The sequence below is a fragment of the Ailuropoda melanoleuca genome, chromosome 10 (genome assembly GCF_002007445.2).
Source record: "Ailuropoda melanoleuca isolate Jingjing chromosome 10, ASM200744v2, whole genome shotgun sequence".
NCBI lineage: Eukaryota > Metazoa > Chordata > Mammalia > Carnivora > Ursidae > Ailuropoda > Ailuropoda melanoleuca.
Window position 1 is genome coordinate 6,880,781 of NC_048227.1, and position 11,469 is coordinate 6,892,249.

Below are 11,469 nucleotides of genomic sequence, written 5' to 3' on the forward strand. Positions count from 1 at the left end.
CTCCGGGGGTGGGTGGGAGGGGCGGACGGGGCCTCACCCGCATGATGCGCACGTTGTACATGCGCGTCAGCCGCTCGTCGCTCTCCTCGGAGCTGTAGATCTCCTTCCGCAGCTTCTCCGCCGCCCGGATGTAGTCCCCCCGCGCCGAGTACACCCACTGGAGGGTCAGCCCGCGGGCCTGAGGGTGCAGATGCAGGCTGGGACAGGACACGGGGGCCAGGACCCCGGCCTAGGCTGGGGATCCAGATGCTGGGGGAAGGGGCCAGGACCCCAGGGCTGACAGGAGGAGGGGGGATGGGGGATGGGATGCTGGGAGAGGGAAGAAGACCTGGGCGGTTGGGAGGGGACCAGCTGGGTCCTAGGGCAGGAGTCAAGGGGCCAGGTTACCAGAGGGGACTAGACCCTAGGGACTGTGGGGCGGAGGGGCCAGACCTCTGGATTGGGCCACACTTTGAGGGGATATAGCGCCCCCCACCCCCAGAAGCAGCGTTGGTATCTTGGACCTTCAGGTCCCCAGAGAACTCGTTGAGGCTGCCGATGTGCCTGAGGACCACGTCCCCGTAGCGGCCGAAGTCCAGAGGCAGCAGGTGATCGTGGCTGAGCCGGATCAGCAGCTGCCCGGCAAGCTGGGCCACAGCCTGGGCCACGGCGGGCAGGCGGCCGCGCAGCGCCCTGTGTAGGTTCTCGTAGGTGTCGTCCTTCGTGTGCAGGAATGGGTACGCCTGGCCGTCCTGCCGGGACAGGGCGCGGGCTGGCGCAGGGCCTTGGTGCAGACAGGCGGAGGGGTTGCAGCTCTGGGGCAGGGCCGGGAAGTCTCACCTCCATGAAGGAGAACTCGACGGCAGGGACCCCCGCAAAGGCGGTGAAGGAATAGGCACTGCTGTCCATGGGCAGCGGCCGGATCCTGGGAGTGGGCAGGTGGGAGGGCTCTGTGGGATCGGCTCCCCCCACAGCTGTCCTCCCTCCCTCCCTCCCGGCCCCAACTTACACTTCAGCATCCCAGCTGTGATTGTTGAACACCACCTGCTCATAGAGGGTCTGCCCACTGCGGTTAGGAGAGTCCACCTGGGGGGCAGGGTAGGGGGCACGGGTCAGTCTCTGGCCGCCACCAGCTTCCCTTCATCCCCTGCTCCTGGCCAGGCTCTTGCCTGCTTCAGGATGTTCTCTATGAGGCTGATCAGAAGAGGGCTGGTCTTGGCATGGAACTTGTCGTCTCCTGCAGAGAGGGAGGAGAAGGGATGCCAGGCTCAAGGCTGGGGCCCCCGTGGCCAGGGGGCACCAGGGGGCGCCCAGCGGGGGGCACCGCCCCCACTTACCCAGCACTGCGTTGTCCAGGCTCACGTAGACCACGGCTTTGAGGTGCAGCACGCTGAGGTAGCCCTGTGAGTGAGGGACGTGGGGTTTAAAAGCCCCCACCTCTTCCCACTGCCTGACTCCCGGCCCTGGACCCCACATTCCCTCCAGCCACTCCGTGGAGCCCACACTCCCAAAGTCACCTCCGTCCCAGCTGATGAAGAGAAGACTCCTGCGGGGCTGGAAGCCTAGAAGCAGAGTGGGTCAGGAGGATGGGCTCCACTGGACGCCGAGCAAAGACCCATCTTTGTCTTCTTCTGTCCTGCGGCCCTGGGGTCTCTGCAGCCCTGGGGTCTCTCCGTCCCTCCCACCAAGCCCCCAGCTCCGCCCACCTCCCCCCCCACCCCCCNNNCCCCCCGCCCCTGACTCCACCATCACAGTGAGGGAGCTTGCTTTCATACGGAGTCTCCTGCTTAATGCTTCCCTCAGACCAAGGACTACGGTTATAGCTGACCCTTGAACATGGGTTTGAACTGCGTGGGTCCATTTACATGCAGATTTTCAACTGAGCAGAGGAGTCCGCGCCCCTAAACCTGGCGCTGCTCCAGGGCCAGCTCTACTTTCATGTTTGGATGAGGAAACAGAGGTAAAGTGACTTGCCCAGGGCCATGCAACTGGAACGTGAGGAAGCCAGGTTTGGAGCCCAGGCCTGCGTTGCCCCCCTCTAGCCTGTGCACCTGACCGCCTCTCTGCCCTGTGCTGGCTCGGGCCACAGCCCCAGCTGCCCGGCCCAGGCCCTGACCTTACCGTTGCTCACCATGGAGGAAAAGGTCCGCACCAGCTCCAGCAGTATGGCTGTCCCCACAGCGGACTTGGCCGCTCCTGGGCCCCATGCATCCCTCTGGGCCCCGATGACAACGTAATGATCTGCGGGAGGGGAGGCTTTTGACGTCCTTACATTGGCAATACCCAGAGAGTACCGGGGAGGGCAGTGGTTGTGGGGCAGTCGGCCATGTCCAGCGTAAGTCCTAACAGGTTTTCCTCCCTAACGTTTCTCTCTAATCCACCCGCACCCCTGCTCCAGCATTCTCCTCTGAGCCACATCACAGGCCCCCCTGTGTCTCTCCCTCAGTGCTTGTAGGTACCATACTCTTCGGCTCAAGAACCCACTCTGATTGCCCACCACTATCTGAGTCTAGTTAGGCTTGAAAGGTTCATCTATCTCATCGGAACTGCTGTTCACACTATAATATCACCCAACACATGCTTGCTCACCTCCAGTGCTAGGGAACTCACTCCTGTGCTGAATGCCCACCCTTTCTCTGGACAGATTTGACCATGGGATCTATCCACTGCTACCCCCCTCAGTCCCAGATCAGCCTCAACTTGCCAGCCTTCCTCCCCGCTCAGCCCACTGTACCCTCCACTGGGCACTACTCTTGCCCACTCCCCTGGGGCTTCCTGCTTCAGCCCCATCTCTAGCCAGGGTTCATGAGTGGCGGCTCCCCTCCTGCCGGCTGTGGGTGATGCTGGGCAAGCGAGCACACCTGGCTCTGAGCGGCCCTCGATGCAGCCAAAGATGTTGCTGATGGGGGTGGAGACCCTGTGGTTGTTGACCCCGAGGTGCAAGCCTGGCCCAGGGCCCAGGCGGTAAGGGGAGCCTGGGAGGCGCCCCTGCCATTCCTGGGGGGCCACAGGGCCTTGGAGCTTCCTGGAGAGAGGCAGGGCAGAAAGTGTTGGAAGTGGCAGAGAGGCCCAGGCTATAGAAGAGCCCAGAGCTCCCTCTTTGCTCTTTCCCTCCCACCTTCTGGCCCCAGCTCTACTTCTGCACTCTGCCTGCTGCCTTGGACAGTTGTGCAGGTTATGTCCTGCTCAAAGTGAGCCCGTGCCCAGCCAGAAGATCCATCTTTTTTTAGTTCAGCCAAAAGCACTTTACAGGCTAGCTACATCTCCTTTCCTCCTCCCCACAGGCCCCTCACCTCAGCAGGAGGGAGGCGATGTCTGCACTGATGGGCTGAGCAGGGATGTTAGGGAGGCCAGAGGACTGGACTGGAGGGAACTGGGTTTGATTAAAGGAAGGGAAGCCAGGCGTGTACGGGTCCCCAGTTCCCAGGTGCACCTGTGAGGAAAGGGGTGTCCACGCCAAAGCTGTGAGCTGGGCTCCGAGGAGTAGCCTACCAGCCCCATCCCAGACAAGGAGGTCCAGGTCTGGGGACCCCAAGAATCCACTGCTGGCTGCCCCCAGACTCACATGTCCATACACAGCCCTGTGGCTGGACAGGCTGAGCTTGTGTGGGTCCTGGGAGAAGTCTGCTGGATCGGGGTAAATGAGCACTCCTCGGGCCCCGAAGTCCTGGGCACTGGCCACCTGGAGAAGAAAAGTGTCTAACGGACTCCTTCTCCCAGAGAAAACCGATTTGTAAGGGCAGGGGAAGTAAGGAGACGTGACTGCCTCTGCTCCTCTGTCATGGAACCACAGACAGGCTGTGAGCACCGCCTGACCGTAGTCGTCCCGCCTTCCCCCAGTGCCTTGGCATCCCTCAAACCCCACTGTCCTTTGCATTCCTCCGTGTTTGTTCCCCATCCCAACCTCCCGATTTTGTTTCCCGCCAACATTTTCTAACAACCCACTTGGTTCTTTCTTTTTTTTCTCTGACAGCCTCCTAGACGCTTCCCATCCGCCGCTATCCTATCTTGGCGTTCCCCAGCCCTGCACCCTCCCCGCTCCACGCTACCCGCCCCCCCCCCTCACCTTCTGGGCAAAGCTGATCTCCCCCAAGCGCACCAGCAGGAGGCGCCCCGCCGGCTCCACGCCCCGGACCCGCAGGTCCTGCAGGTCCTCCGGCCGCCCGTAGTGGGCGTACACCAGCTCTCCCTGGGGATGGGGAGGACGGTGAGGCGTGCGCTCCGGGTCCCTCCTCCGCCACCCGGGAAAGGGCGCGCGCTGCCCCGGTCCTGGGAACGGGACGCGGGGCGCTCACCGTGGCGTTGCCCGTAGCGCTGTAGGGACAGTAGACGTCGTGGTCCTCCAGCTGCAGGGGCTCCCCGAGGTTCCCAGCCTCACCGACCCAGTGCAGGGTATTGGGATGAGCCCTGAAGAGGAGAGGTGGTGAGCGTCTCCGCGCGCCCCCGCGCGCCCCCCGCGCGCCCCCCGCGTACTCACGGGTCTGGAAACTGCAGCCCCACGTAGTGCGTGTCCATCCACACGTGGTCCAGCTTTTGGCTCGAGAGCGCCCCCCGGATGTCCTGAGCCAGAGCGGCCATTCCGGCCGAGCCAGCCATCCTTTTCCGAAGGCTGGTTTGCCTGAGCGGGAAGAGGTGGGATTGGGGCGCGGAAGGGGAGAGGGACTTCTGGGCGCCTGGAGGAGAGGGAGGGAGGAGGGAATGATGCCAGAGACGTGGGGTGGCCCTGGGCGGTGAGGAGCTCCTAAGTCTCTCCCTGACCCCTGCCACCACCATCCATCCGGTCACCACCGGGCTGTCTCTAAGGCTGCCTCCTTCTGCTTAAAGCCCTAGCTTCCGATAGGGTGGTATCCTGCCCACCATCCCTTAGGTTTTTCCTGGTCCAGGCCAAACTCACCAATCTATCTCCTGCCCCCCCCACGCACACACATACACATACCCATATATGCACACTGGCCGTGCTCCGCCCCACGCGTGAAAACGCTTTTCTTCCAAAGGACTAAGTGGGCAGAGGCGGCCCTCCATCTACCCCGTCCTCCAGCTGGGTCTCACGGAGACATCTTACACTGTGATTACTGGTATGATAGCGGGGTCCCTTGTCTTGGACACTTCACCCTGTCTTCTTCCATAGTCACCACCTAACTGAGCCTCTTGTCCCCTGAGCAACCCCCTGTTCTTCATCTCACCTTCCATGCCCCCACATGGCCTCCCTGCCAAAGGGCCTCACCTTTGCCATCTCCAAGGCAGACTCCTCCTTCCCCAGCGTCCTCATTGAATACCCCTCCACCTTTGGCCTGGGCAGAAACCCAAGCTGTCCCTTGAGAGGCCAGATCTCCTATGGGGCTCTTGAGCTCAGGAGAGAACTCAGGGTCTCATACCACCCAGGCTTGGAGCGGAGGCAGGCTCCTGGCTCCACTGTTGGAAGTCCTGCCCATTTCTCCTCCGATTAACCTCTCTCCTTTTGAAGCCTGTGCCATCCAGCTCTCCCCTCCTCTGCCCTTCTTCCAGCCAATCGGTCACTTGTCCGCTTTCATCAAGGGCTTTGGCATCTGGCTTGGCATTTTCCTCTCCACACCACGGTCCACTCACGTTGTGTCACCACTTCAAAATCCACATGCAGGGTGCGCCCTGGTCTCAGCCTCCAACCCTCAGCTCTCAAGAGGACCCCTGCACCCCAGGACTCCGTGATCGCCGTGGCTTTCTCAGTACCATTCCTGCTGCCCCCTCCCGTTCCGATCCAGGAGCTCGAGCATTTGTTTGAAACTGCCTCTGTCAGGGCTCCTGGGTGGCTCAGTCAGTTAAGCGTCTGCCTTCGGCTCAGGTCATGATCCTGGGGTCCTGGGATCAAGCCCCTCATTGGGCTCCCTGCTCAGCGGGGAGTCTACTTTTCCCTCTCCCTCTGCCCATGTCCCCGCTCATGCTCTCCTTCTCCCTCAAATAAATAAATAAAATCTTAGGAAAAAAAAAGAAAAAGAAACTGCATCTGTCAGTGTGTTCGTAAAATGGGTGCTGCACCCTGTGGGTTCCTGTGCCTAACAATGAATGTGACGTCCACACTGCAATACAGACAGACCTTGCAAACAGTGTTAGGTTAAAAAAAAAAAAGTTTATCAAAATTAAAAACACACTGGAGATAGCTATATCTGAGTAGTACGTCTTGGAGTGATTTTTTTCTAACTTTCCTCTTTATATTTTTGCATATGGCTTAACTTTTAAAATAATGAACATAGAGGATTTTATACAAACATTAATGTTTTGAAAAACCCACAGATGCACATAAAACATTACATACATGGCAAAGCCACTTGTGAATTTAAAGGCACACATCAAACACATCAGATGAGGTGCTTCTGGGGGAGGGGATGGGAAAGAGCGGTCAGGGTTAGGGACGGAAATCAAATAAAAAAGCCCTTCACTGGGGCGCCTGGCTAGCTCAGCCAGCGGGCGCTCACGCGACTCCTGACCTCAGAGTTGTAAGTTCGAGCCCCAGGTTGGGTGTAAAGATTACTTAAAAATAAAATCTTTAAAAAACAAAACAGGGGGCGCCTGGGTGGCACAGCGGTTAAGCATCTGCCTTCGGCTCAGGGCGTGATCCCGGCATTCTGGGATCGAGCCCCACATCAGGCTCCTCTGCTATGAGCCTGCTTCTTCCTCTCCCACTCCCCCTGCTTGTGTTCCCTCTCTTGCTGGCTGTCTCTATCTCTGTAAAAATAAATAAATAAATAAATAAATAAATAAATAAATAAATAAATAAAATCTTAAAAAAACAAAAAAACAAAAAAGCCCTTCACTGAGACACTGAACTACCACCTCAGGAGTATCATAAACTCTGTTCTTTGTACTGACCTTAAAAAAACAAAACAAAACAAAAAGCCCTCCCCCTACATCTGGTCATGATATGCTATTGTTTTAAAGTCTTCATTTCTCTCTTTCCTCTTAGGAGAAGATCCAAAGCAGTTTGTGTAGCCATTAGGGCCTTTTAAGGCCTGAACCACATCCACCTTGACACGGCAGCTCCCCGAGGCCAGAGGTCAAAATCCAAGCTCCATGATGTGTCATTCAAGACTTTTCTGGGTCTGTCCCACCGCCTGTCTGGATACTGGACCCCTCTGCTCTCATTCAGACAACCACATGGACCTTCCTTCACGTCTTCCAATAAGCCACAATCTCCCACCCCAGACCCTTTGCACCTGCTGTTCTCTGACCTGAAATGCTTTGCCACCTTCTCTTTGCCTGGTAAAGGACTCACACCTCAGGCTTCAGCTCATCACTTCCTCGAGGAAGCCTTCCCTGGCCCCCAATCTAAGTCAGGTCCCCCTGGTTATAGTCATTCCGCAATCTTTTATTTTTCCTTCAAAACAGTAATCCTAGTGATAAATATATGCCATGAACGTGATTATCAGTTCAGTATTGATTTCCCCCCATAGACTGCAAGCTCCATAAGGACAAGGCCCAGACTTTTGTTCTCTGCTCTACTGTCCCCACCTACTTGGCCTAGCACCTGCCACATAGTAGGTGCTCGAAGATATGTGGTGGATAGATGAATGATGACCTCTTCAGTGTCACTCAGTCCAGCGGCTCACTTCCCTCGCCACGCCCACATGGGTCTTGTCATTACTCAGAATTCCGTCTCCGGAATCTTTATCCACTGGGGATTTACTGAGCACCAACTTAATGCCAGGCACTTTGCTAGGTGCTGGACACATCCAGATAAGTAGGACATGGCTGATCAGATAAATCTCAAAAGTTCCAATATGCCACTCTCTGACTAGAGTTGTCGGGTTTCAGCTTGCTTCTTGACTCCTCTCTACACCTGCCCCTCAACCATACTGAGTGCTCCCGACTGTCCCATTCCTTCCTTCTCCATCCACCCTGGGGGCGTGCATCACTTCACTGCTCGCTCCCCTTCACCATCACCCTCTTGCCTCCCTGCCCTCTGATGGCATCCCCAGGGCCACACCCCACCGTGGGACCTGAGAAACCATCCGCCTGCTCAGCCTGCACCCAGACGACCTAGTGTTGCTCAAGAAAATAAGAAACCCTGCGTGTTGTTGATCCCACAGACGTAAGGCCTGTGAGCAAAGTGGATCCAGCAGTGCATCCAAAGAGTAATAATACGCCTCGATCAAGTTTCGCATCGATCTCACGAAGACAAGAAAACCCATCAATACCAATTACTACAGAAAATGTAAACTAAAAACGTACAGACATAAATTAAAGCAGAAAAATCAGGTGACCATTTCAGTACATTCTGGCAAAATATTTGAAAAAAAATCCAAACCTGTCTCTCCTTTCCTGATCATGAAGAAGAAGGAGGAGGAGGAGAAGGGGGAGGAGGAGGAGGGAGGAGGAGGAGGAAGGGGAATGGGAGGAGGAGGAGGAGGAAGAAGGAGAAGGAGACAGCTAGAAGTAGAAGGAAACTTCCTTGATTCATTTTTAAAAAACTATCCAGAGTCTACAGGAAAGTTCACACTCAATAACAAAGCTGTATAAAGACATTCCTACGAAAGTCAGGAGATAGGCCTATCTCCTGTCATCATTACCTAAAGTCACATCCACTTTAATGCAATAAGCAATGAGAAGGACACAAAGGGTGTAAGCACTGAGAAAGAAGTTATGTATCTCTCAGCGTCTATAGCTTATACGACTTTCTACTTGGAAAACCCAGGAGAATCCACTGAAATGCCATTCCTGACCCAAGAGAGGCCTACTGGTGGCCCATCCTCTTCTCTGGACGTACCTGGGCAGATCCTTCCCGATGGGGAAAGTGACCTCAGCAGAACAAGAGAAACCCCGACCTGCTTGTGCTGTGCTCTGGGCCTGCACGGTCTGTGTCTGGCTGGCATCTCTCATAATGCAGATGGAGGGGGATGGTCTGCTCTCATGAATGCATTTGCTTGCTCATTTTTTTTCTGATTCCTTAAAGTGTCCCTTCTCAGAGCCCCCCCCTCCCCAGAGCTCCCTGCAGCCACCGGTCAAAATCCAAGCTCCATGATGTGGCATTCAGGACTTTTCTGGATTCGTCTCACCTCCTCTCTGGATACTGGACCCCTCTGCTCTCACTCAGCTCCCGCATCTCCCAAGTGTGCCCCGTTCAGACCCCGAGTCCTCTGCCCTCTTATCTCTGGAACACTCTCCCTCTCCTCAGCCCCAAATGCCTGACATCCTTCCCAGGACCATGGAACAGGGAGGCCAGGGAGGCGAGTGGAAGGACTCAGAAGGGACCCCACATCAGGGTCCTGGGAGGAGAGGAAAGGAGGCTGAGTCTAAGTGAGTGAGTGAGGGTTTTCAAGGGCTGGGAAGGGGGCAGGCTGACCCTTACCTGATGGTGTCCTCCAGGCGCCCCTCCCCCAGGTGCCGCAGGAACATGGCCTGGAGGTCGCTCCAGTACAGTGTGCCCTGGTGGGAGTCTGGGCCCGGCTCATAGTTTATGTCCTCGCTGACCACCAACACGTCATCCCCACATGCCTGGCAGGACCCTCGGAAGGCCACATAGCCCAGAAGGAAAGCTGAGGGATGGCAAGATGGAGATTCTCCTTGTGCCCCAGTCTGGATGCCATAAATCCCTCTAACCCGGGCCCTTCACTGGTGGTGGGGCAGGGGGGAAGACTCTCACCCCCAGTGAAGATCAGCAGGGCTGTCAGGACCAGGTAGGGGGCAGCCCTTCGTCCTGCTGCTGCCCAGAGTCCAAGGTTTGGCCTCCCTGCTCGAGAGCCCAGGTCAGGGCCCCTCAGCTCCATGGGGCAGAAGTGGGCTGCTGGCTCAGCCCCCTCCTCCCCGTCTTCCTCTTCCTCCTCCAGGCGCCACTCCTGGGTGCCCTCCACACGCTTGTAGATGGTCTGAGAGGGTCGTGGGGACAACCTTTGCTGAGGGGGAGGGGGGCACAGCGACCATGAGACTGGGGAAAGAGGTGTGGGGGATGGGGCAGGATCTAGCCATAAAAGCCAGTGACTCTGGAGTGCCAAAGGAGCACAAGGCAGGGGAAAGGGTCCTGAGAGGCAAGCTGGAGGGGAGAGATGGAGGTGGGAAGGGGAGGGGGCGGCCTTGGGGTATGGGAAGGGGCTGAGGGACTTGGAGAGAAGGCCAAAAGTGTCCCCCAACCCCGCTTGGTCTTACCGTTCTCTGAAGTAGACCCCAAAGTCGCTCCATGCTCATGCCCCCTCCTGAGCCCTGCAGGCTGTTCCCCCCACAGTGATAAACCGTTTGTGGGAGCCCCAAGAGGGCCCCTTATCAGCCCTGGCAGGCAGCCTGAGCCCAAGCGGTTCTTCTCCCCCCGAAAGGGTGGGGGCACAGTCCTGGCCTCAGTCCAGCCTTCCAGATATGAACCCCCAGCCCAGGCTAGAGGACGAGGGGCTGTGCCCTACCCTGCCAATCCCTCCACAGTCCCACTCCTGCCCCCTCCCTGCAAAACAATCAATTTTTTGACCTTGGGGCAGACTTTGGCCTCCTAGTTCCCGTCAGGGGTGGGGGAGGGGGGCTGATAGCCGGGAGGGCAAAAAGATAAGGATACCCTCTTCTGCTTCCACCCCTCCCAATGTCCTTGGGGACCCCTTCCTAAGCTCCCCACCATGAAAACCTCCCTTCCCCTCAAATCACCTGGCTTTCAGGCCCACCAGTGAGTGCCCAGCCATGTCTTGTAAACATTAGTTCCCTGACACATTAGTTCCCTGTTCTGACACCTGCCCCCAAGCGATCCTAAACTGAAGTTGCGACAGTGGGGTGACCTGGGGGTTGGTCTGGCCCTGTAGATACCTGTCTCATTGGAATCAGGCTGAAAAGTGGGTCTCGGGCTCCTATTAACTTCTGGGAAGGGAGGGGCATGGGTGGGAGCATATGGTCAAGCAGGACCAGTGAGTGCTCCATATTGGGGTTCTCCCGGAGCCGCGGGTCAAGGCCCACCAGGCACTGGTGGCAAGAGTCCTGGTCAAGGCCTGGGCAGAGTTGGATGACCTTTAACAATCCATGGTCTTCTCTGGGCACCTGAGTCTCTTTGGTGACGGGAGGACTTGATTTCTACCTCTTTTGGGTCCGGGCACCCCAGGAACACATCACAGACACAAACTGCTAAGTTTTACCCAGAATTTCACGCAGGCGTGCAGGTCCCCAAGCCCTACCGAGGACCCCCAGACAAGTAGCTCTGGAATAGAAGGGCTCAGGGGTCTCCCTTGGGAAACCTCAGCGCCTACCCAAATTGGGAGAGAAACTCAGAGCTGCTGGGGCGCACTAGTGCCCCAGTCCCCGCCCCATTCTTGCCCCCGTCAAGAGCCGGGAGAGGGAAGACGCAGCGCAGCCGGGCTCACCTGAGCGCAGATCCGCGGAGGCTTAGGCGCCACCTCCCACCTGAGGCCCGAGGCCCCGCCCACCCAGCCTCCGCCTCTGGCCCCGGCTCCGCCCCAATCCCCCGAGGTCGGGTCTCCAGCTCCCCTTCCCGCCCCAACTCCGCTCCTAGCTGGGGGCCTTCTCGCGGGCCTCTGCCGGAGCCTCACTGCGTGA

At 57.5% G+C, this 11,469-nt stretch overlaps 1 protein-coding gene across 2 annotated transcripts in view; it reads right to left on the reverse strand.

The window, feature by feature from the left end:
* The window catches only part of TFR2 (transferrin receptor 2), a 14,836-nt gene extending 3,398 nt beyond the window's left edge, over positions 1-11,438 (reverse strand). The window contains exons 1-18 of one of the 2 annotated variants that reach the window (XM_034669914.1): positions 11,277-11,438; positions 10,093-10,153; positions 9,593-9,842; positions 9,299-9,485; positions 4,457-4,597; positions 4,275-4,386; positions 4,046-4,168; positions 3,545-3,661; positions 3,273-3,412; positions 2,841-3,004; positions 2,101-2,220; positions 1,459-1,541; positions 1,317-1,380; positions 1,149-1,216; positions 989-1,065; positions 820-904; positions 504-731; positions 38-178 (exon numbers count right to left, since the gene is read on the reverse strand). In XM_034669914.1, coding sequence (XP_034525805.1) covers positions 38-178; positions 504-731; positions 820-904; positions 989-1,065; positions 1,149-1,216; positions 1,317-1,380; positions 1,459-1,541; positions 2,101-2,220; positions 2,841-3,004; positions 3,273-3,412; positions 3,545-3,661; positions 4,046-4,168; positions 4,275-4,386; positions 4,457-4,597; positions 9,299-9,485; positions 9,593-9,842; positions 10,093-10,131 — 2,139 coding nt within the window. In that variant the 5' untranslated portion in view covers positions 10,132-10,153; positions 11,277-11,438. Of the gene's footprint in view, positions 1-37; positions 179-503; positions 732-819; positions 905-988; positions 1,066-1,148; positions 1,217-1,316; positions 1,381-1,458; positions 1,542-2,100; positions 2,221-2,840; positions 3,005-3,272; positions 3,413-3,544; positions 3,662-4,045; positions 4,169-4,274; positions 4,387-4,456; positions 4,653-9,298; positions 9,486-9,592; positions 9,843-10,092; positions 10,154-11,276 lie in introns of those variants that run through there. The other variant, XM_034669915.1, reaches the window with a different exon arrangement.
* Positions 11,439-11,469: the final 31 nt, after the last annotated feature.